The 24,867-nt window shown below is 42.6% G+C and overlaps 1 protein-coding gene across 2 annotated transcripts in view; it reads left to right on the forward strand.

Annotated features, from left to right (window-relative positions):
* Positions 1 to 24,867, forward strand: part of LOC110537128 (nicotinamide nucleotide transhydrogenase) — a 69,432-nt gene that overhangs the window by 12,873 nt on the left and 31,692 nt on the right. For both annotated transcript variants that reach the window (XM_021622925.3, XM_036937115.2), the window contains 10 exons: positions 492 to 721; positions 870 to 1,087; positions 1,593 to 1,769; positions 2,709 to 2,896; positions 7,855 to 7,988; positions 8,250 to 8,441; positions 8,707 to 8,860; positions 11,555 to 11,716; positions 19,736 to 19,846; positions 24,383 to 24,528. In XM_021622925.3, coding sequence (XP_021478600.1) covers positions 492 to 721; positions 870 to 1,087; positions 1,593 to 1,769; positions 2,709 to 2,896; positions 7,855 to 7,988; positions 8,250 to 8,441; positions 8,707 to 8,860; positions 11,555 to 11,716; positions 19,736 to 19,846; positions 24,383 to 24,528 — 1,712 coding nt within the window. The remainder of the gene's footprint in view (positions 1 to 491; positions 722 to 869; positions 1,088 to 1,592; positions 1,770 to 2,708; positions 2,897 to 7,854; positions 7,989 to 8,249; positions 8,442 to 8,706; positions 8,861 to 11,554; positions 11,717 to 19,735; positions 19,847 to 24,382; positions 24,529 to 24,867) is intronic.

Here is a 24,867-nt window from a genome sequence, read left to right on the forward strand (position 1 = left end):
AGAGGGACAAGTTGGAGCCATGAGAATGAGTCTTTTATCAATCGTGGAAATAAAAGTGCTCAGAACATATTGGCTCCCTAATTAAAAAGAAAAATGGACAACAAGCTGAGTTTTGGTGCGACCTTGTGAAAACTATACGATTCGATATATCATTAAATAATATCCCAATATGGAAGTATGTATTCTCCCCCCCCCCCCCCATCACTAGTAGTAGATATTTAGTTTTAAATTGGTCAACTGTATTATGAATGTTGAATGCTGTACACACGTTTTGAAACCCAAGGCTCCAACTTGATATCATCTTCAGCAAATTGGTAAATGTATTACAATACATGTCAACATATGAAAATGGCAACACAGCTTCTTAATATTCTAGTTTTCTGAATGCGGATGTTTTTAAGATTTACCTAGTTTTCTTCAACATATCTTTGCAGATTACTCTTTGCTGAATGAATAAAACTTTCCTTAGAATTGTGTTACTGTTCTTCCAGGTATTCCCTATAAGCAGCTGACAGTGGGTGTACCGAAGGAGATCTTCCAGAATGAGCGTCGTGTGGCTCTGTCCCCGGCCGGAGTGCAGGCCCTTATCAAACAGGGCTTCAACGTGGTGGTGGAGTCTGGGGCAGGAGAGCCCTCCAAGTTCCCCGATCAACACTACATCCAGGCTGGAGCCACCATCAAAGATGTCAAAGATGTCCTGGCCTCTGATGTACTGGTCAAGGTAAGGGAAGAGGCTGTGTAAGTGATGAAAATAGGGTGGATAGTCATTCAACCCTCATTTGCTGCCATGGTAACTATTGTATCGCGCAAGGGATTTTACATCAAACGTCTCTATTGCTTGTCTCTGTCTGTGTTTGTCTGTATCTCAGGTGCGTGCTCCCGTCTTCAACCCTGAGCTGGGAGCCCATGAGGTGGAGCTGATGAAGGAGGCAGCCACTTTGTTCAGCTTCATCTACCCGGCCCAGAACCCTGAGCTGATGGACATGCTGTCCCAGAGGAAGGCCACTGTGCTGGCCATGGACCAGGTGCCCCGCGTCACCATCGCACAGGGCTACGACGCTCTCAGCTCCATGGCTAACATTGCAGGGTAAAGACGGTATGGGCGGTGGGAGGGTGGACTCCCAGAGCTGTGCCACTGGCCTTTTTCTTGCTAATGTGCTTTATTTGTGTAGCTTACAATTACAAATGGCTAAATGGTGAGACGATGCTGGAAGACTAGAGAGACAAGTAAAAGCTGAATCTTCAAAGGTACTAATTTATGTCCAAGACAAGTATTTTGAAATGCAACTAGAATGAACAAGCCTGTGTCTGAGGCAGTTTGTTTTAATGAGGGAGGTTGTCATGTCAATAAATGGAAAACATTTGTGTTGAATGCACTTCTCTTGGTCAGCTCACTACTGTGTCTGTCCAGCTGCATCATCTTGTGTGTGTGTGTGTGTGTGTGTGTGTGTGTGTGTGTGTGTGTGTGTGTGTGTGTCTAGCTGTGTGTGGTCCACTTGGCAGAGTTAATTGCTTGTGATGTATTTTGAGGCTGGGTAGACGTGCTCTGACAGTATTTGTAATTGGCCATTTTTCTGTTCCTGTGTTTCCAGATACAAAGCTGTGGTGCTGGCAGCCAACAGCTTTGGGCGCTTCTTCACTGGACAGATCACTGCTGCTGGGAAGGTCCCACCTGCTAAGGTGCTGATCATTGGAGGAGGAGTAGCAGGCCTGGCTGCTGCTGGTACTGCCAGATCCATGGGTGCTATCGTCAGGGGCTTTGACACTCGGTGAGTGGGACCACCCAACCCTGGATATTCAGTTATTACTTTACCAATGAAATCACTGGGACTCATTGGTTGGTTCATTATCACATTATAGAGCTGCCCCCATATTTGTTTTGAGATTAAAAAAAATAAATAAAAAAAATAGTATTTGTCACATGCTTCGTAAACAACAGGTGTGGACTAACAGTGAAATGCTTACTGACGGGTCCATCCCAATAAAGCACAGAGAAAAATAAAGAAATAATAGGAAAATAATAACAGGAAGAATAAATCCACAATGAGTCACGATAACTTGGTTACATACACGTGGTACCAGGACCGAGTGCAAGGGTACATGTAGGGATAAAGTGACTAGGCATCAGGATAGATGATAAACAGTAACAGCAGAGTCAAAAGAGTTGCTATTTGTAGGGGCAATGCAGGTAGTCCGGGTAGCTATTTGGTTAACTATTTATGGCTTGGGGGTACAAGCTGTTTTTTTTAAAACCCTGATAAAATGTTACAAATGATTTCTGACCAGATTCCTTCACCTTTGCTTTTATTTCAACTAACTCACCCCAGATTGGCTGCTGTCTAAGTCTCTTTAGTGGATTTGAAAGTGTGATGTTGCTAATTCTCCAGTTGGTGGTAGTAGCTGCCTTACATATGACAACTTGCAGCTCATTGTCCCTAGAAAACTGCAGATTGCTTCCACTTACTTTAAAGGGTGGAATAATGGGATAAAACGCTGTTCTTTACTGTTTTTACTCTCCAGATTCAAAGATTTGAATCTCCCCACCCCGACCATTGTGTAACATTGTTTACTACTTGGAGATTTTACAACAATCATAGACATAGCCTAAGCTCCTGCAGTGATGCTTTTGAATGTATCAGGGGCTTTCATTAAGCACCCCGTCCCTCTTGCCAGTGCCTTCCATGACATTCCCTGTGTTCCCTCCCCAGAGCGGCAGCCTTAGAGCAGTTCAAGTCTCTGGGAGCTGAGACTCTGGAGGTGGACATTAAGGAGGCCGGCGACGGTCAGGGCGGCTACGCCAAGGAGATGTCCAAGGAGTTCATCGAGGCTGAGATGAAGCTGTTTGCTAAGCAGTGTCTGGAAGTAGACATCCTCATCAGCACGGCACTCATCCCCGGTTTGTACAGTGATCTAAGCAACCACACCTCACTACCCCCATCTATCCCCTCCCACAGGGAGATGCCCCTCACTACCCCCATTTTTATGTATTTTTTTATTTCACCTTTATTTAACCAGGTAAGCTAGTTGAGAACAAGTTCTCATTTACAACTGCGACCTGGCCAAGATAAAGCAAAGCAGTGCGACACAAACAACAACAGTGTCGTTACACATGGAATAAACAAGCGTACAGTCAACACAATAGAATAAGGAAAGTCTATATACAGTGTGTGCAAATGGCGTGAGGAGGTAAGGCAATATATAATATAGGCCATAGTAGCAAAGTAACTACAGTTTAGCAAATTAACACTGGAGTGATAGATGTGCAGATGATGATGATCAAGTAGAAATACTGGTGTGCAAAAGAGCAGAAAAGTAAATACAAACCATATGGGGATGAGGTAGGTCGATTGGATGGGCTATTTACAGATGGGCTATGTACAGCTGCAGTGATCTGTTAGCTGCTCAGATAGCTGATGTTTAAAGTTAGTGAGGGAAATATAAGTCTCCAGCTTCAGCGATTTTTGCAATTCGTTCCAGTCGTTGGGAGCAGAGAACTGGAAGGAAAGGCGACCAAAAGAGGTGTTGGCTTTGGGGATGACCAGTGAGATATACCTGCTGGAACGCGTGCTACGGGTGGGTGTTGTTATTGTGAGTTGAGATAGTGAGCTTTACCTAGCAAGGACTTATAGATGACCTGGAGCCAGTGGGTCTGGTAACGAATATGTAGCGAGGGCCTGCCAACTAGAGCATACAGGTCGCAGTGGTGGGTGGTATATGGGGCTTTGGTGACAAAACTGATGGCACTGTGATAGACTGCATTCAATGTGCAGAGTAGAGTGTTAGAGGCTATTTTGTAAATGACGCCGAAATCGAGGATCTGTAGGATAGTCAGTTTTACGAGGGTATGTTTGGCGGCGTGAGTGAAGGAGGCTTTGTTGCGAAATAGTAATCCAACTCTAGATTTAATTTTGGATTGGAGATGCTTACTGTGAGCCTGGAAGGAGAGTTTACAGCCTAGCCAGACACCTAGGTGTTTGTAGTTGTCCACATATTCTAAGTCAGAACCGTCCAGAGTAGTGATGCTGGTTGGGCGGGCGGGTGCGGGCAGCGAACGGTTGAAAAGCATGCATTTAGTTTTACTAGCATTTAAGAGCAGTTGGAAGCCACGGAAGGAGTGTTGTATGGCATTGAATCTCGTTTGGAGGTTTAACACAGTGTCCAAAGAAGGGCCAGATGTATACAGAATGGTGTCATCTGTGTAGAGGTGGATCAGGGAATCGCAATCAGCAAGAGCGACATCGTTGATATATACAGAGAAAAGAGTCGGCCTGAGAATTGTACCCTGTGATACCCCCATAGAGACTGCCAGAGGTCCGGACAACAGGCCCGCCGATTTGACTCACTGAACTCTGTCTGAGAAGTAGTTGGTGAACCAGTCGAGGCAGTCATTTGAGAAACCAAGGCTGTTGAGTCTGCCGATAAGAATACGGTCATTGACAGTCGAAAGCCTTGGCCAGGTCGATGAAGACGGCTACAATGTACAATCTTTTATCGATGGCGGTTATGATATCGTTTAGTACCTTGAGCGTGGCTGAGGTGCACCATTGACCAGCTCGGAAACCGGATTGCACAGCGGAGAAGGTACGGTGGGATTCGAAATTGTCAGTGATCTGTTTATTAACTTATTAGCTTTCGAAGACTTTAGAAAGGCAGGATAGATATAGGTCCATAACAGTTTGGGTCTAGAATGTCACCCCCTTTGAAGAGGGGGATGACTGCGTCAGCTTTCCAATCTTTAGGGATCTCGGACGATACGAAGGAGAGGTTGAACAGACTGGTAATAGGGGTTTTTAACAATGGTGGCGGATCATTTAAGAAAGCAAGGGTTCAGGTTGTCTAGCCCAGCTTATTTGTACGGGTCTAGGTTTTGCAGCTCTTTCAGAACAGGATTAGGGTGAAGGAGAAGCTGGGGAGGCTTGGGCAAGTAGCTGTGGGGGGTGCGGAGCATTTGGCCGGATGTAATTTTTTTTTTTACCTTTATTTAACCAGGCAAGTCAGTTAAGAACAAATTCTTATTTTCAATGACGGCCTAGGAACAGTGGGTTAACTGCCTGTTCAGGGGCAGAACGACAGATTTGAACTTGCAACCTTCCGGTTACTAGTCCCAACGCTCTAACCACTAGGCTACCCTGCCGCCCCAGTTGGGGTAGCCAGGAGGAAAGCATGGCTAGCCGTAGAGAAATGCTTATTGTGGATTTATCGGTTGTGACAGTGTTACCTAGCTTCAGTGCAGTGGGAGCTGCTAGGAGGAGCTCTTGTTTTCCATGGACTTTAGTGTCCCAAAATATTTTGGCATTTGAGCTACAGGATGCAAATTTCTGTTTGAAAAAAGTTAGCCTTTGCTTTCCTGACTGACTGCGTGTATTGGTTCCTGACTTCCCTGAACAGTTGCATATCGCGGGGACTATTCGATGCTATTGCAGTCCGCCACAGGATGTTTTTGTGCTGGTCGAGGGCAGTCAGGTCTGGAGTGAACCAAGGGCTACATCTGTTCTCCCGCAGGGAGACGCCCCTCACTACCCCTATTTCTTTGTCCTCTTAATCTACTGGCTTTACTTTACCTTTACATCTTAAGCTGCACTGCAGTCCTCCTGGTCTGATCTGTTTGTGTTCTGGCCTACTCACACCATTGTCATCAAACAGTTTGGCTTCAGAGCAGGAGATCTGGCAACCAGGCTATTGTCACCCCTGATTTCACCCATTTGTTTTGTTCTACCTCAATCATGTATGAAATGCATGTATTGCTATGGTCAGCTCTCATCTGTCCAATCCTCTCAGACACTAAGCTGCTTTAAGGCTCCATCAGCTCAGTTACCTAGTGTAGTTAAGGTAGTGTTTAGGTCCTATTCATCTGGTTAACTCTGCCCCTCAAGGCTGAGTTGATATTATTCCGTTCCTGTAGCAGCCTATAACAGACCACAGAGACACCATAGAGATATTGCTATGATCAAATCAAGCTTTGTAAACAGCTCATTTCAGACATGGAATGCAACTCAATGTGCTTAAAATGATAACATGATACAAAAGAATAGCAATAAAAACTGAACGACTAAAAAGCACACAAGGAAAAGCAAAACTCTACATTCTCATCCCTTGTTTACATTGGTTGACGGCTATGATAAGATATGCAGCCGTACAGTGACTTGCAAAAGTATTCAACCCCCTTGGCGTTTTTCCTATTTTTGTTGTATTACAACCTGTAATTTAAATGGATTATTATTTGGATTTCATGTGATGGACATATACAAAATAGTCCTAATTGTTGAAGTGAAACGAAAAAAAATGACTTTTCAAAAAAAAAAAAAAAAAGTGGTGGTGTGTATTCAACCCTTTGCTGTGAAGCTCTAAATAAGACCTGGTGCAACCAATTACCTTCAGAAGTCACATTAGTTAGATTGCTCACAGGTGGACTTTATTTGTCACATGATCTCAGTATATATACACCTGTTACAAAAGGCCCCAGAGTCTGCAACACCACTAAGCAAGGGGCGCCACCAAGCAAGTGGCACCATGAAGACCAAGGAGCTCTCGAAAACAGGTCAGAGACAAAGTTGTGGAGAAGTACAGATCAGGGTTGGGTTATAAAAAACATATCTGAAACTTTTAACATCCCACTGAGCACCACTTAAATCCATTATTTAAAAAATGGAAAGAATATGGCACCACAGCAAACCTGCCGAGAGATGGCCGCCCACCAAAACTCACAGACCAGGCAAGGAGGGCATTAATCAGAGGCAACAAAGAGACCAACAATAACCATGAAGGAGCTGCAAAGCTCCACAGCGGAGATTGGTAGAGTCTGTCCATAGGACCACTTTAAGCCGTACACTCCACAGAGCTGTGGCCAGAAAAAAAGTATTCCAGAGATTTGAGACTGGGACGGAGGTTCACCTTCCAGCAGGACAGTGACCCAAAGCATACTGCTAAATCATCACTCGAGTGGTTTAAGGGGAAACATTTAAATGGCACGGAATGGCCTAGTCAGAACCCAGACCTCAATCCAATTGAGAATCTGTGGTATGACTTAAATATTGATGTACACCAGCGGAAGCCATCCAACTTGAAGGAGCTGGAGCAGTTTTGCCTTGAAGAATGGGCAAAAATCCCAGTGGCTAGATGTGCCAAGCTTATAGAGACATACCCCAAGAGACTTGCAGCTGTAGTTGCAAAATGTGGCTCTACAAAGTATTGGATTTGGGGGGAGTGAATAGTTATGCATGCTCAAGTTTTCAGTTTTTTTTTTCTTTGTTTCACAAGAAAAAATATTTTTGCATCTTCAAAGTGGTAGGCATATTGTGTAAATCAAATGATACAACCCCCCCCCCCCCCCTCCCCAAATCCATTTTAAATCCAGGTTGTAAGGCAACAAAATAGGAAAAATGCCAAGAGGGGTGAATACTATAGTTATGAATGACATTCTCCTCTCCACTGACTTCATGTGCCCTAGGGCATGTTGTCCTGTCCCCTATACTAATGCTACTGTCCTGTTGGTTGGAGAGACCGACTCCTTTTGTCTGGTTGACACCAGCCTACCCTAGCCTGATCAGTACTGATGTCTTCTGTTCTGACCAGTTCGACATGATTTTGAAAGAGTTTCTCTGTGTTCTCATGAGATCTGTTGACTTGAAAGCTAGTGTAAACATCAGAAGAGACCTGAAAACATTGCCTAGCGTAAACCGAGAATAACAAACTGCAATTTGTTTATTTTCCAGGGTTAGATTCATTGTCATTTAAATCCATATTTGAAGACTTTATTGTACAAAAGGCTGAATAGAGGTCAGCTGCTGATAGAGCACCCTGTTGGTACTGCAGACAAGACCCCTTTGTCACCATGGTGATGTGTCCTGTCGCCAGGTCGCAAGGCTCCCATCCTGATCACCAAGGATATGGTGGAGAGCATGAAGGATGGCTCTGTGGTGGTGGACCTGGCTGCTGAGGCTGGAGGAAACATCGAGACCACGGTGCCTGGAGAACTGTCTGTACACAAGGTCAGATGGGCCTGTCCACAGTCGCTTATCATTATTACCTTCAATTTCATTATCACCGTTTTCCCTTGTGATGTTGTGGTGAACCGGCTCCTTATTGTCAGTCATTTTGTTAGCTTTTGTGTTTGGTTTCCCTAGCACTGAAATCATACCACCAGGTCACCTTGTTGCAGTATTGTAATTCAGTCCCATTTTAACCGGTCAAAGTGAGAGTGCACAATTTTGGTCTTCAATAAAATAATGGCTTATGTGATTTGTTCTTAGGGTGTGACCCACATTGGTTTCACCGACCTTCCCAGCCGCCTGCCCACCCAGTCCAGCACCCTGTACTCAAACAACCTGACCAAACTCATCCGTGCCATCAGCCCATCTACTGAGAACTTCAACTATGAAGTCAAGGAGAAGTTTAACTACGGAACCATGGACCATGTCATCAGAGGATCTGTTGTCATGCAGGTGAATCATCTGGGTTAAATGGGTTTGGTTTCCTTGGTTATCTGTTTTTAGATAAGACTGGTTAATTAGATCATGGTGAAGCTATACTCTCTAGTTCTACAGTTGACAAATTAAAATAGTCTTTGTTGATTGGTTTGTTTGGTGATAATGAAGTGTTTTGATAGTGTTTGGTGAAAAGGAAACTTTGATCTCAAATGTACATCCATGCATGGTTGACTTGTTTGGTTGGCGTTCTCTATGATTTCCACCTTTCTATCTGGTGCAGAATGGAACCAACCTCTTCCCAGCTCCTCTGCCCGATAACATCCCAGTGGCAGCCCCTCCCAAACCCAAGAGCAAGCAGGAGCTGGCTAAGGAGAAGGCTGCTGCCGTGTCCCCCTTCAAGGCTACCCTAACCACCGCTGGCATGTACACTGGAGGTGAGACACACCATTACTGACTGCCTAGATGCTTCATTCATTTATACTTACAGTGCCTTTAGAAAGTATTCACACCCCTTGAATTGTTCCACATTTTGTTGTGTTACAGCCTGCATTTAAAATGGATTACATTTAGATGTTTTGGTCACTGGCCTACACACAATACCCAATAATGTCAAAGTGGGACTATGTTTTTCAAAATGTTTACAAATGAAAGGCTGATATGTCTTGAGTCAGTAAGTATTCAATACCTTTGTTAAGTCAAGCCTAAATAAGTTCAGGAGTTAACATTTTGCTTAACAAGTCACACAATAAGTTACATGGACTCAATAATAGTGTTGAACACATATTTTAGAATGACTACCTATCCTCTGTACCCCACACATACAATTATCTGTAAGGTCTCTGTCGTGCAGTGAATTTCAAACACTGATTCAACCACGAACATCAGGGAGGTTTACTAATGCCTCGCAAAGGGCACCTATTGGTAGATGGGTAAAAATAAAAAGCAGACATTGAATATCTGTTTGAGCATGTTGAAGTTATTAATTAAATTATGGATGGTATATCAATACACCCAGTCACTACAAAGATGCAAGCATCCTTACTAACTCGGGTGCCGGAGAGGAAGGAAACAGCTTAGGGATTTAACCATTAAGCCAATGCAATGGTGACTTTAAAGCCGTTAGTTTAATGGCTGTAATAGCTTAGTATTGTGGAGTAACTACAGTTTACTAACTGACAGAGTGAAAAGAAGGAAGCCTGTACAGAATACAAATATATTCCAAAACATGCATCCTGTTCGGCACTAAAGCCTCTAAAGTAATACTGCAAAAAATGTGGCAAAGCAATTTAACTTTTTATCCTGAATACAAAGTGTTATGTTTGGGGCAAATCCAATACAACACATTTACTGAGCTCCACACTCCATATTTAAGCATAGTGGTGGCTGCATCATGGATAAGGACTGCTTGTAATCATTAAGGACTGGGGAGTTTTTCAGGATAAAAATAAACGTAATGGAGCAAAGAACAGGCAAGATGCTAGAGGAAAACCTGGTTGTCTGCTTTCCACCAGACACCGGGAGATTCATTCACCTTTAAAGCAGGACAATAACCTTAGCACAAGGCCAATTCTACACTGGAATTTCTTACCAAGATGACAGTGAATGTTCCTTAGTGGCCGAGTTACAGATTTGACTTAAATCTGCTTGAACATCTATGGCAAAACTTGAAAATGGTTGTCTAACATTTATCAACAACCAATTTGACAGAGCTTGAAGAATTTTGAAAATAATAATGGGAAAATATTGTACAATCCAAGGGTGCAAAGCTCTTAGAAACTTACCCAGAAAGACTCGCAGCTGCCAACGATGTTTTGACTCAGGGATGTGAATACTTACGTAAATGAAGTCAGTTGTTTACTTAATTATAATGTAAGGGGATTAAAATGGCTGACATCGCAGAAAGCAGAGGATGCAGAACAACCCTGGCTGTCAGGATAATGGCCCCTAAACTGAGCGGTGTCATGAGTCTCTCTGAGCTCCTATGGTGGTCTCACTCTCCTCACAACGACCTGGGTTAACAGGACTATGGCGGGGGGGTTAAAAGCAGCCCGTTAATGTTTTATTACCACATTCATTACATTGTTACGTTCTCTACTAACACACGCACAAGTCTTCTGCATATCTGACTTATGTGGGAAAGGTGAGCTGTGACCCCATTATGAGAGCAGCAACAGTCGTGATCAGACATAAAAGCTACTCTGAACAGAAATCCTTGCAGATTATTTCTATTGGTTACAGACGAGGCAGGCAGGAACTTTCGTCTCTGTTCTGTTCTGGAATCACATCAAAGAGATCCAGAGAACACGTCCTTCTTCCCCAACAGTCAGATAAATGAGCCACAAACTGGGTTTACACGTAAATAAACACCCTGAGATTAACAAACGGGCACATTCATCTTCCTGTTCTTTCTTGAGTGAGTTTGCTCCGTATCTCCCTGCTGAAGCCAAGGCAGGTGCTGCTGGACCATCGTGATGTCCTGACCACCGGATCAGCCATGCAAGAAGCCAGAGAGGAGGAGATCCCCTTTGAAATTAGGATTGGTCACCTAATTAGAGCTCAACCTAACCTAACATGCCCCCTCCCTCCCTGTCTCTCAGTCCAAACCACCACCAGCAGCCCCTTAGTGCCAGGAAACTGGGACTAATAAAATGTGGGATGTCGAGCCCTCCCTCCTCCTGCTGTGTCTGTCTGAAGTAGTGCTGTAGCCGTTTCCCACAGACACTTGCTCTGGTAGTGGTGACTGGAGACAGCAGGCCTGTAAACCCCGTTCACACGTTCCCCCAAGCAGCTCGTTTTAGGTTGGCTGTGGTCGGCGCGTCGTGTACCACCACCATACTTGGGTTGCTGTCTAATTGCGCCTAGATAAATTGCTTACGGCAACGTCTGTCTCTTGTCCTCACTTAAGAAAATTAGTAGACATCAGAAAGAGTCAGCATTTCTACTCTATAATGTGCCTCATAGGACATGGCCTAATTCAATTCAACACCTTATGACGATCAATGATTATCATTTTATTTGTTTTGCTTGCATTTGAATTGTTAAAAAGCCCTTATCTATATTACATATGGACATTAGATATGTAGCATGGGCTAGTGTAAAGTTATTTATTAACCCTTTGCCCCTCTCAGGTCTTGGCACCATGTTAGGCCTGGGCCTAGCTGCGCCCAATGCAGCCTTCACTCAGATGGTGACCATCTTCGGCCTGGCTACCATTGTGGGCTACCACACGGTGTGGGGGGTGAGCCCAGCCCTTCACTCCCCACTCATGTCCGTCACCAACGCCATCTCTGGTGAGTGTTTATGAAGACTTCTATTAATGAAATGGACACAGTGCAAAGAAGACTACATTTTACATTTATATTTGAGTCATTTAGCCAGAGCGACTTACAGTTAGGGCATTCATCTTAAGATGGCTAGGTGGGACAACAACACATCTGTCAGAACACATTTTTCCTCCAAGTAGCTATCAGCAAAGTCAGTGCTAGTAGAAAAGAAGTATAAATAAATATGAAAGTTGGGTGTGAGTGTTAGTTCACGAAAGGCAAGACTAAACATAGGCAAGTCATTATTTTAGTATATTTAGTGATGTATTTATAGATATGAAGGGAGGTAAACCAACTGATAAAAATGCATATATGCCTACATTACATCACTTGGGATTTGGCTTCAAATGAGAATAAATCCAGTTTTTAAACTCAGATGTTTTTAATTTGATTTACTAGTCCATAAAAAGCATGCTGTCCAGAGGAGATTCCCTTACAGACGTGGAGGTTAAATCTCCCTCTACCTCCACACCTGCAGGTCCTCTCTTCTCGTGATGAGTAAGACCTGGAGGAAACAGGAAATGATTCATGATCCTTGTAGTCTGGATGATTTAAAACGCTTCTACTCCAGAGTTGAGATCCGCTTCAAGCAACTGAAAGCATAGGTCTCAGGTTCCACTCTGAATATAGGCTAATAGATTATAGTAGATTAATCTGTAATTGAATATTTCTTTGTCTGTAAATAAAATAGAAACAGAATATTATGCTGATAAAATGGTAACTCAATGCTTTGATAATGCTGACAAGACATTTGATCATTACTCTGTCCTAGATCAAGAAGACATTAATTTGCGCACTGATGTCTGTGGCGTTATTCAGGGACGCAAACTAGTCGCCTTTCGGCGATATTCACTGTTTTGAATCCAAAATGGGTGACCTAAGTGATTTGTGTAGCAAATGAGTGATGTGCGTTTGGCGCAATACTAGCTGCTGTATCCAAGGCTCAGCCAATTGTTTACATAACAGAATGCAGCGCAGGGTGTGTGTCCGTTCGCAGCATGTTGATTATTCTTGACAAGGGCGGAAGTGACAAGCTGGCTGTGGTATCTGGTACTTGGTTAAGCATTTCCTCGTTCTTCCCTTCAGCGGTAGGACAGTCGGTCACGACCGGGGTCTGGGTCCAGGAACCAGGAAAGACTTGGTTGTTAAAGAGCCCATGGTGGCCCAACATTAAAGCCCCCTTCATGTCGCCACAGATGCCAACTTCAGAGAAGGCGTGATGGCGGCATCCAATGTAGCAATTATCTCCCTGGACCTACTGCACAGTTCCTGTCGACTGCTTTATTACGCCACACTCTGCATGTTATTGCTGGGAATTACCAGGGATCTCACGATAAGATAGTATTTTTTTACATTTTATTTCACCTTTATTTAACCAGGTAGTCCAGTTGAGAACAAGTTCTCATTTACAACTGCGACCTGGCCAAGATAATGCAAAGCAGTGCGACCAAAAACAACAACAGTCACACATAAACAAACGTACAGTCAATAACACAATAGAAAAATCAATGTACAGTGTGTGCAAATGTAGGGAGGTAGGCAATAAATAGTCCATACAGGCAAAATAATTACAATTTAGCATTAACATTAACACTGGAGTAACACTGGAGTGATGTGGAGATGATGTGCAAGTAGAGATACTGGGGTGCAAAAGAGCAAGAGGTTAAGTAACAATATGGGGGTGAGGTAGTTGGGTGTGCTATTTACAGATTGGCTGTGTACAGGTACAGTGATCGGTAAGCTGCTCTGACAGCTGATGCTTAAAGTTAGAGGGAGATAAGGCTTCAGTGATTTGTGCAATTTGTTCCAGTCATTGGCAGTAGAGAACTGGAAGGAAATGTGGCCAAAGGAAGTTTTGGCTTTGGGGATGACCAGTGAAATATACCTGCTGGAGCGCGTGCTATGGGTGGGTGTTGCTATGGTCACTAGTGAGCTGAGATAAGGCGGGGCTTTACCTAGCAAAGACATAGATGAGCTGGAGCCAATGGGCTTGGTGATGAATATGAAGCGAGGGCCAGCCAACGAGAGCCTACAGGTCGCAGTGGTGGGTAGTATATGGGGCTTTGGTGACAAAATGGATGGCACTGTGATAGACTACATCCAGTTTGCTAAGTAGAGTGTTGGAGGCTATTTTGTAAATTACATTGTCGAAGTCAAGGATAGTCAGTTTTACGAAGGTATGTTTGACATGAGTGAATGAGGCTTTGTTGCGAAATAGGAAGCCGATTCTAGATTTAATTTTGGATTGGAGATGCTTAATGTGAGTCCTGAAGGGGAGATTACAGTCTAACCAGACACCTAGGTATTTGTAGTTGTCCACATATTCTAAGTCGGAACCATCCAGAGTAGTGATGCTGGTCGGACGGGAGGGTGCGGGCAGCAATCGGTTGAAGAGCATGCACTTAGTTTTACTAGCATTTAGCAGTTGGAGGCCACTAGCAGTTGGAGGCCACAGAAGAAGTGTTGTATGGCATTGAAGCTCATTTGGAGGTTTGTTAGCACAGTGTCCAAGGAAGGGCCAGATGTATACAGAATGGTGTTGTATAGGTGTTCACGATAATTAGATGCTGGTATGGTAGTATTGTGATTCTCACAATACAATATGTATTACTGCAATTGTATTGCGATTTGATGTTCCAAAGATATTGCTCACGGTGTCTGCCGGTGTTGTATTGCTCTAAACTGGTCAGTGAGAACTCGTAATTTCTTCCCGATACCAGCGGAGTAAAAAAATCATACAGTAATTATCAGCTTCCATTCAGTCAGTGCATAAAACCGCTGCGCCAGGCCAAATGTATACACTCCTTTCATGAAACATCTTATCGCCTATTGAATCTTGGGCCTCCTACTTTACTCGTAACATTACTATAGCATTTCCTTGATTCCCTGGTAGGGAAGAGTGGGGGGAATTGTTTGAAAGTTGCATGCTCACTATTAGTAAGGGGAGACCGGGAGGAATTGTAACAGTCTTTATATTTATTATAGACATGTTTTGTGCAGTGGCAAACTGTGGCAAACTGTGGCAAACTGTGGCTATAGGCCTTCAGTGGGGAAAACAATTTGTCCAACACGTTGTAGCAAACAGAAACATAGCATCACTTAATGCCCCCAGCTGAATCAAACAGCCCTGAGGCTGATTCGAGCTTCAGGCTGCCACTCACACAGAGAGAACACCCCCCCCCAGATAATGCTGCCAACAACTACAATTGTACCGCTTACGCAACTTATGGTAGCCTAACGCCCTCACTATCACCAACAGTGACACGTCAAAGGATGCTGAAAGGACAGTGACCTTAATACCAGCGCTCTCAATGTAGGAGAGTGCACTTTTAGGGAGACACATAGGGCTGCTAGAAAGACATCAGTCACACACAGCATGAGGTTAAAGGATAAGCAGTCATTCACTCACATAAAAGGCCAGTAGGTCCCAATCCTAAGAATACAAAAACACAACCATTAGGCTAAGCATTTCCCAATCAAAATGGACAACTATTACTTCCCCTTGCAAAAAACATATTAATGTTCAGCACGCAAAGTAACCGGTGATCTAAAGTTTAATTAAAATGCAACAATGTTTCACACACAAGTTATTTTCAAAAAGATGGCTAACAACAGCAACCAAGCTGCAATAAACACAGTTTTCCTCATCAGATGATGATCATTTGAAACTGCAAACTAAGCTAAAACAAAAACTAGCTAGACCGTGAGAACTACTGCTCACTATTGTACAGTAAGTAACCTGTTGGCCTTGGAGAAGGCAGAAGGTTTTTGTAAAAACGGTGCCACCCATTACAAGTCAAAATGGCATTGGTTGATTCTGCTGTCACTCCAAAATTTGGCCCAAATACAGTTCAATGGCAGATGGCCTAGTCAATGGCTGATTTAGCTAGCTAGATTTATCTCCCCAGAGACCACAAAAACAAATCCTGATTTGGATCTTTTTTTCTCCAGTGTTAGTTAACCTTTTGAAGCTAGGAGGCACTTTTTATGTTTGGAAAAATAACGTTCCCAAAGTAAACAGCCTATTTCTCAGGACCAGATGCTAGAATATGCATATAATTGACATCTTAGGATAGAAAACACTCTAAAGTTTCCAAAACTGTAAAAATATTGTCTGTGAGTATAACGGAACTGATATTGCAGGCGAAAGCCTGAGAAATATCCAATCAGGAACTGACTCTCTTATTTTGAAACCCCTGTGTTTCTATGCATCCCTATTGCCCATTGAAAGAGATATCAACCAGATTCCTTTTTCTATGGCTTCCCTAAGGTGTCAACAGCCTTTTAGACATAGTTTCAGGCTTTTATTTTGAAGAATGAGCGTGAACGACCACATTGCGTAAGTGGACAGGTGGGGGCTCTCAGATTGATTTGTGCACAAAAGAGAGAGGCGGGATTAAAGCAGAACAACATTAAAATAATAATAATAATTTCATAAATCCTTAGCTCTTCCCTGATGGGCTAGAAGGCCCTTGTTGTTCCCCACTGTGTTTGGGTTAGTAACAACTTGTAAAGTGGCTCTATTTGCCATTCTGAATGTCTAAAGAATCCATATGTTCTCCTGAAATATGAACACAGAAATACTGGACATTTTGAACTCTTATGGTGGTGACTTGACAAAATTACAATCATGGTCTTGAATTGGACTTGCAATTTTCTGGTCTCAGACTCCTCCCCCTCTCGGTCTTGACTGACTCGATTCGGTCTTGGTCTTGAATCGGTTTTGCTTTAGGTGGTCTCGAACACAACACTGATGTCTGCTGCAGAGAGACGAGAGAGCAACAGAACTAGTTTTGATAAGTCAGGGAAATAAAAGTGCTGAAAACATGTTGGCTAACTATTTTAAAAAGGAGAACACGCTATACGATGAAAAATATCAGCGTTTTGGCACAGCCGACTACCGCTAGGTAAGCTACCTACAATAGAGTCAAATACGCTATATTGTCGAAAAAGAATATTGCAATATGTAGCTATGATTTTTTTTCTTCCTCCCATCACTACTACACACACACCCTCCCCACCCTAGTCAGTCTCTATCCTAACACACTCTTGGGTGTGTTCCCCGCATATTTGGCATTACCTAAACAATGCCTTTTATTTTGGTCATGCAAAGAAGGGGAAACTTTGAAGCCATTGGAATTCTTATTGTTGTGCCAAATGTAAAAAAGTTAAAAGAGCCCGAGACGTTAGTGAAGCATAATGGAATTTGAAATTTCGTATTCTCATGAGGGAAAGAGAAGTGGGTGTCACTCCGTCTAGAGCATTGGGTTACTTTTGATAGGGAACCTTTGGTTTTGCCCAATGGCAGTTATGGCGCCATCCTCCAGTCTCTTGACAGTCTCTTTAATCTACCTGAAACTATTGACTCACAATTGGAAAAAGTCTGTCCTTTCTGAAGTCTGCTCTATGCACCTCCCATGGGACCTCATCTCTATTGTGTGTGGGTTTATGTGATCAACATAGATATCACTGGCTGACTATCTAAGAGCTGTCTTGATAAGTCAGCAGGAGGTAGGTGGTATTGGTGTCTATTTGGTCAGGTAGCCTATGTCTGTGATCTCAATGGCCTGATTATGACGCCCCTTCCAAATGTAACCTCACATTGAGGGTGGAGTAAATCACCCTCTTTTTCAAGGGAGGGAAACTTTAGGTGGGTATCTGATGGCATAAAGGTTTCAAAGTTCACCTTGTCGGCGACGTGTCTAGGATAGTGTGAGTGAACAGCATGTCTCGCTTTTTGAGTGTGTAAATATAATTTTCTAACCTAATTGCCTGCTGTATGCATTTCCTGTGACACTGAGGTAGTGTGCAATGCACCTTTTAATTCAACCCCTGGTCTGTCTGTCTGTGACTAATTGTTACTGTGTAGTTCCAGAAAGGGACAGTCAGGAAAATCTCACCCAGTCATTCAGAAACACAAACGCATGACTGTGAGCCTGTTGGCTCGGTCTGACGAGCATGCTGGCTCGGTCTCTGACGAGCCTGCTGGCTCGGTCTCTGACGAGCCTGCTGGCTCGGTCTCTGACGAGCCTGCTGGCTCGGTCTCTGACGAGCCTGTTGTGGTGTTCACTACAGTATAGCAGGCAGCATTTGTAAGTCAATATAGGGCTGATAGTGATCAGGATTCCCTCTGTGCTCTGACAATTTCCACATTAAGCTGTACAGCTGTACTCTAATGTGTAAAACATACCTGTCTTCACTGCACTTCAAATGTAATTAAGCTGTTTTTGTCTGACAAGGCAATTGGGTACATACAGTTGAAGTCGGAAGTTTACATACACTTAGGTTGGAGTCATTAATACTCGTTTTTCAACCATGCCACAAATTTCTTGTTAAACAATCTATAGTTTTGGCAAGTCGGTTAGGACATCTACTTTGTGCATGACACAAGCAATTCCAGTGGGTCAGAAGTTTACATACACTAAGTTGACTGTGCCTTTAAACAGCTTTTAAAATTCCAGCAAATTATGTCATGGCTTTAGAAGCTTCTGATAGGCTAATTGACATAAATTTAGTCAATTGGTGGTGTATCTGTGGATGTATTTCAAGGCCTACCTTCAAACTCAGTGCCTCTTTGCTTGACATCATGGGAAATAAAAAAATTCAGCCAAGACCCCAGACATTTTTTTTGTAGACCTCCACAAGTCTGGTTCATACTTGGGAGTAATTTCCAAATGCCTGAAGGTACCACGTTCATCTGTACAAATAATAGTATGCAAGTATAAACACCATGGGACCACGCAGCCGTCATACTGTTCAGGAAAGAGGCGCTTTCTGTCTCCTAGAGATGAGCATACTTTGGTACGAAAAGTGCAAATCAGTCCCAGAACAACAAAGGAACCTTGTGAAGATGCAAGAGGAAACGGGTACAAAAGTATCTATATCCACAGTAAAACAAGTCCTATATAGACATAACCTGAGGCCGCTCAGCAAGGAAGAAGTCACTGCTCCAAAACCGCCATAAAAAAAGCCAGACTACAATTTGCAACTGCACATGGGGACAAAGATTGTACTTTTTGGAGAAATGTCCTCTGGTCTGATGAAACAAAAATATAACTGTTTGGTCATAATGACCATCGTTATATTTGGAGGAAAAGGGGGGAGGCTTGCAAGCCAAAGAACACCATCCCAACCGTGAAGCACGGGGGTGGCAGCATGATTTTGTGGGGGTGCTTTGCTGCAGTAGGGAATGGTGCACTTCACAAAATAAATGGCATCATGAGGAGGAAAATTATGTGGATATATTGAAGCAACATCTCAAGACATCAGTCAGGAAGTTAAAGCTTGGTCGTAAATGGGTCTTCCAAATGGACAATGTCCCCAAGCATACTTCCAAAGTTGTGGCAAAATGGCTTAAGGACAATAAAGTCAAGGTATTAGAGTGGCCATCACAAAGCCCTGACCTCAATCCTATAGACAATTTGTGGGTTTAACTGAAAAAGCGTGTGCGAGCAAGGAGGCCTACAAACCTGACTCAGTTACACCAGCTCTGTTGGGAGGAATGGGCCAAAATTAATCCAACGTATTGTGGGAAGCTTGTGGAAGGCTACCTGAAAAGTTTGACCCAAGTTAAACAATTTAAAGGCAATATACTCAATTATTATTTTGTAGCATGTAAACATCTGACCCACTGGGAATGTGATGAAAGAAATAAAAGCTTAAATGAATCATTTACAATTATTCTGACATTTTCGCACTCTTAAAATAAAGTGGTGATCCTAACTGGCCTAAGACAGGGAATTTTTACTCTAATTAAATGTCAGGAATTGTGAAACTCCAAATTGTTTAAATTTATTTGTCTATGTAAACTGTAATCAATAATTGTTTGTTTTGTACTGTTATTTTGTCATCAGTTCAACACATGTGGGTCTAAGGCTGTTTACACAGAGAGCCCAATTCTGATCCTCCTTTTTTTTGCCAATTGTGCAAAAGATCAGAATGGAATGGGTTGCCATGTGATCTAAGCTTTTTTTCTTTTTTTCCCAGGTCTGACAGCTGTGGGCGGTCTGTCTCTCATGGGGGGTGGCTACGCCCCCTCCTCCTCTGCTGAGACCCTGGCTGTCGCGGCTGCCTTCATCTCCTCAGTCAACATCGCTGGTGAGTGACTCTTTGGACTAAACCAGACAGTAACTGTGAAAACAGACAGTGAATGGAGCAGACAAACTGAGCTTCAATTACCTCAACATTGTATCCCCTTCGTCCCCATATATAAGATCTTCAAATACTTTAGAGACAAGTATATCAGACCCTTTAGGGACATTTTATTTCATTTGACTATCTATTAAAAAAACTGGTAGAGCATCGTGGCAGGTGAAGTAAGGCTATTGCTCCACTGTGCCCTCTTCCTAACTTGTGACCGTTAACCTCTCTGGGATCGTTCGGGACGCTAGCGTCCCACCTCGCCAACAGCCAGTGAAATTGCAGGATGCCAAATTCAATTTTTTTAATTCATAATTAAAATTCCTCAACCATACAAGTATTTTACACCATTTTAAAGATACACTTCTTGTTAATCCAACCACAGTGTCCGAAAGCAGAACATATCATTATGTTAGGTCAGCAACTATTCACAGAAAGCATTCAGCCATTTTCCAACCAAAGAGGGGTCACAAAAAGCAGAAATATAGATAAAATTAATCACTAACCTTTGACGATCTTCATCAGATGACACTCCCAGGACTCAATGTTACACAATACATGTATGTTTTGTTCCATCAAGTTCATATTTATATCCAAAAACCGCCATGTTCAGAAATGCCTACAAAACATCCGGAGAAATTGCAGAGCCACATCAAATAACATAAATAATCATCATAAACTTTGATGAAAGATACATGTTTTAACATAGAATTAAAGATAAACTTGTTCTTAATGCAACCGCTATGTCAGATTTCAAAAAAGCTTTACGGCAAAAGCACAATATTCAATAATCTGAGAACAGGTTCAGCAACAAAAGCAAGCCATACAGTTACCCGCCCAATGTGGCGTCAACAAAAGTCATAAATAGCATTATAAATTTTCACTTACCTTTGCTGATCTTTGTCGGAATGCACTCCCAGGACTCCCACAAGAAATGTTTGTTTTGTTCGATTACGTCCATATTTATGTCCAAATACCTCTGTTTTGTTTGTGCGTATAGTTTACTTTTCCAAAGGCCCAATGCGCGAGCGCAAAATCCAGACGAAAATTCAAGTTTGTAGAAACATGTCAAACGATGTTAACCTCTAGTGACACCCCATCCCGTGAACGGGACCGTTGTCATCATCTGACACTAATTAGCATAACGCAACGGACATAAATCTTCCTAGAAAATATTCCTATTCATGAAAATCACAAGTTAAATATATTGGAACACAGCTTAGCCTTTTGTTAATCACCCTGTCAAAATATGCTTTACAGCCAAAGCTAGACAAGCATTTGTGTAAGTTTATCGATAGCCTAGCATAGCATTATGCCTTGCTAGCAGCAGGCAACCTTGTCATGAAAATCAGAAAAGCAATCAAATTAAATTGTTTACCTTTGATGAACTTCGGATGTTTTCACTCACGAGACTCCCAGGTAGATAGCCAAAGTTCATTTTTTCCCCAAAATATTATTTTTGTAGGCGAAATAGCTCTGTTTGTTCTTCACGTTTGGCTGAGAAATCAACCGGAAATTGCGGTCACGACAATGCCTGAAAAATATTCCAAATTATCTCCATAATATCGACAGAAACATGGCAAACTTTGTTTATAATCAATCCTCAAGGTGTTTTTCAAATATCTATTCGATAATATATCAACCGGGACAATTGGTTTCTCAGTAGAAGCGATTGGAATAATGGCTACCTCCTGTATTTTACGCAATAATTTATCTGGGAGCATCAGGTGACCACTTGCGCAATGAAGCCACCTACGGGTATTCTTCAACATAAATGCGTAAAACTACGTCACAATGCTGTAGACACCTTGGGGAATACGTAGAAAGCGTAATCTGGTTGATAGGGCATTCACAGCTCAATAGGGACGCATCGGAACACAGGGCTTTCAAAAGATGAGTCACTTCCGGATTGTATTTTTCTCAGGCTTTCGCCTGTAACATCAGTTCTGTTATACTCACAGACAATATTTTTACAGTTTTAGAAACTTCAGAGTGTTTTCTATCCAATACTACTAATAATATGCATATATTAGCATCTGGGATAGAGTAGCAGGCAATTTACTCTGGGCACCTTATTCATCCAAGTTGCTCAATACTGCACCCCCTGTTACCAATAAGTTAATTGGTCCATGGTTCAGGTGAGAGCACACGTTCCCTGACTCACTTCAGGTGGGAAATAAGGAGAACACCTGAACTGGAAATTACGGAGTTATCTTCAAAAGAGCACCGGACATGCTATAAACCAGGCTTAGTCTGGCTCTGCTGAGAAGAAATGAGGGAATGTCACTAACGGTGGTTTCAGAAAAGTCTATGGCGCATGATTCTAGACAGCCACTAAGGCAAAAGCTGCAGAGGTCCAAAGGTCTCAGTGTTGTGTGAGGGCCCTCTGATAGGTCAGATTACTTAGCAGGGTCAAAGGTCATGGCAGGGATTTAAAGCCCTGTTACTGGGGCATTATGGCAGATTTTTGCCATTTGCTGTAATAACCAATTAATAACTCTCAGATCTCTTTTGTGCATGTGTTCCAGCGTGCTTGAAGTCCACCTCTTTATATGTATGTATGCATGTTTGTATGTATGTATGTATTTTATTTAAAGAGCAGATGTTTAATTTCAGTTTAATGGTCCAGTTGGTTTCCATTCCACACGCAACATTTCTTAGTGGTCTACCGCGCCACCCATAAACCCTAACTAACATCAAAACTGACATTCCACCGTCTGTTTTCCTACCCCTTCTTCTACAAGTTTTATATTGTCAAGTGAATACACAAAAAATGACCCTCCAATATTAGTTTCCATAAACTAGCTCTGAAATTTATAGACTACCTGCTCCTTATACGACAGGGGTCGAGGAATAGTTTTTTCTTCCTCTGGCTCTAGTCAGAGTCTTTTGTATTTCCATGTGTTTTTATAGGGGGAGCATGGAAAAGTCCTGCGCTTGCTTTTCTTAAATACCTGCCCTTTTCATTCTTGAATCTGAATGTATTGACTCTAAGCCTTAGTCTGAATTTATTTTATTTTATTATTCGTGTGTTTAAGTGATTGAGGTCTGGTCTGGGCTAAAATTAGCCCATACAGCTGAAGTGGACAGATGTTAGCCAGTGAATAACCTGTCTGGGTGTAGTGTGGTTGAAGGGAACTCAGAGGAATGTAACGTGATCCGCCCCAACAGAATGAAGTGTTCCGTCTGATCGTTTATATCGGGAGAGACCCCACCAAGAAAACCCCTGACCACTACATTAACCTTTTGTGTGCTGTTTTAATGACTTACTCAAATAAGAGTGCAATAAATAATATTTATTTATTTATTTATTTATTTATATATTACGGTCTTCACCCTGTTATGCCTAAAGCATTCAAGTCAAATTTTATTTGTCACGTTCTTCGTAAACAACAGGTGTCGACTAACAGTGAAATGCTTATTAACGAGCCCTTCCCAAAAATAGAGAGAAAAATAGAGAAATAATAAAAAAAGTAGAACACGTAGTAGTAAATACACAATGAGTACCGATAACTTGGTTATATACACAGGTTATTGTGCAGAGGTACGAGGTATTTGAGGTAGATATGTATGTTCACTGAGTGGACAAAACATGAACACCTGCTCTTTCCATGAGACTGCCCAGATGAAAGATATGATCCCTTATTGATGTCTATTGTTAAATCCACTTCAATCAATGTAGATGAAGGGGAGGAGACAAGTTAAGTATTTTCAAGCCTCAAGACAATTGACGCATGGATTGTGTGTGTGCCAGAGGGTGAATGGGCAAGACAAAATATTTAACTACCTTTTGAATGGGGTATGGTAGTGGGTTCCAGGTGCATCGGTTTGAATTTGTCAAGTACTGCAACGCTGCTGGGTTTTTCACACAACAGTTTTCTGTGTGAATCAAGAATGGTCCACCATCCAATCGACATCCAGCTAACTTGACACGACTGTGGGATGCATTGGGAGTCAACATGGGCCAGCATCCCTGTGGAACACTTTCGACACCTTGTAGAGTCCATGCCCCGATGAATTGAGGCTATTCTGAGGGCAAAAGGAGGGTGCGCAACTTAATATTAGGAAGGTGTTCTTAATATTTTGTACACTGTGTATAGTTAGGAATATAATAACCGATAATAAACTGGAGCAGCAGCATATGTGATAAGTCAATATAAAAGAGTCAATGCAGATAGTCCGGGTAGCTATTTGGTTAACTAAACATTTAGAAGTCTTATGGCTTGGGGTAGTGCTGTTAAGGGTCCTGCTTGTTCTAGACTTGGTGCATCGGTGCCGTGCGGCAGCAGATTACAGTCTATGACTTGGGTAGCTGGAGTCTTTGAACATTTTTAGGGCCTTCCTCTGACACTGCGCGGTATAGAGGTAGGGAGTTCGTACCCACTACCCACTGTAATGCCTTGTGGTCAGATGCGCTCTTTGCAACCGCTTGGCATGTGCAGACCATTGTCTACCAGTTTGAGTTTGACGGGGTTTGTTCTCTTTCTCTCTCAGGTGGTTTCCTGGTCACCAAGAAGATGTTGGACATGTTCAAGCGTCCCACTGACCCTCCAGAATACAACTATCTCTACTTACTGCCCACCGGGGTGTTCGTTGGGGGTTATGGAGTTGCCATGCAGGCTGGCTACAACATTGAACAGGTGAGCATCACCTAACCCCCAAACCAGTGGCGGGGTTAGTAGTTGTGTTCAGTAGGTTGTTAAAGCTGCAATATGTAACTTTCTGGGCGACCTGACCAAATAAACATAGAAATGTGTGTTATAGATCTGTTATTTTTATTGAAAGCAAGTCTAAGAAGCAGTATATCTGTTCTTTGTGCGCTATTTCTAAGCTTCCGGTTCTAACATTTCTGCATAGTACACCTTTAAGTAGGCAGAAAACTAGAGTTAAACAGGCATGCATTACCTAGACTTGTCCCATTTAGAATTGCAAAATACGTGTTGCTATAGTATAGTGTGCCCTCCTGAACATGCAGCTGT

The sequence above is a fragment of the Oncorhynchus mykiss genome, chromosome 12 (genome assembly GCF_057628025.1).
Source record: "Oncorhynchus mykiss isolate SJ-2025 chromosome 12, ASM5762802v1, whole genome shotgun sequence".
Classification (NCBI taxonomy): Eukaryota; Metazoa; Chordata; class Actinopteri; order Salmoniformes; family Salmonidae; genus Oncorhynchus; species Oncorhynchus mykiss.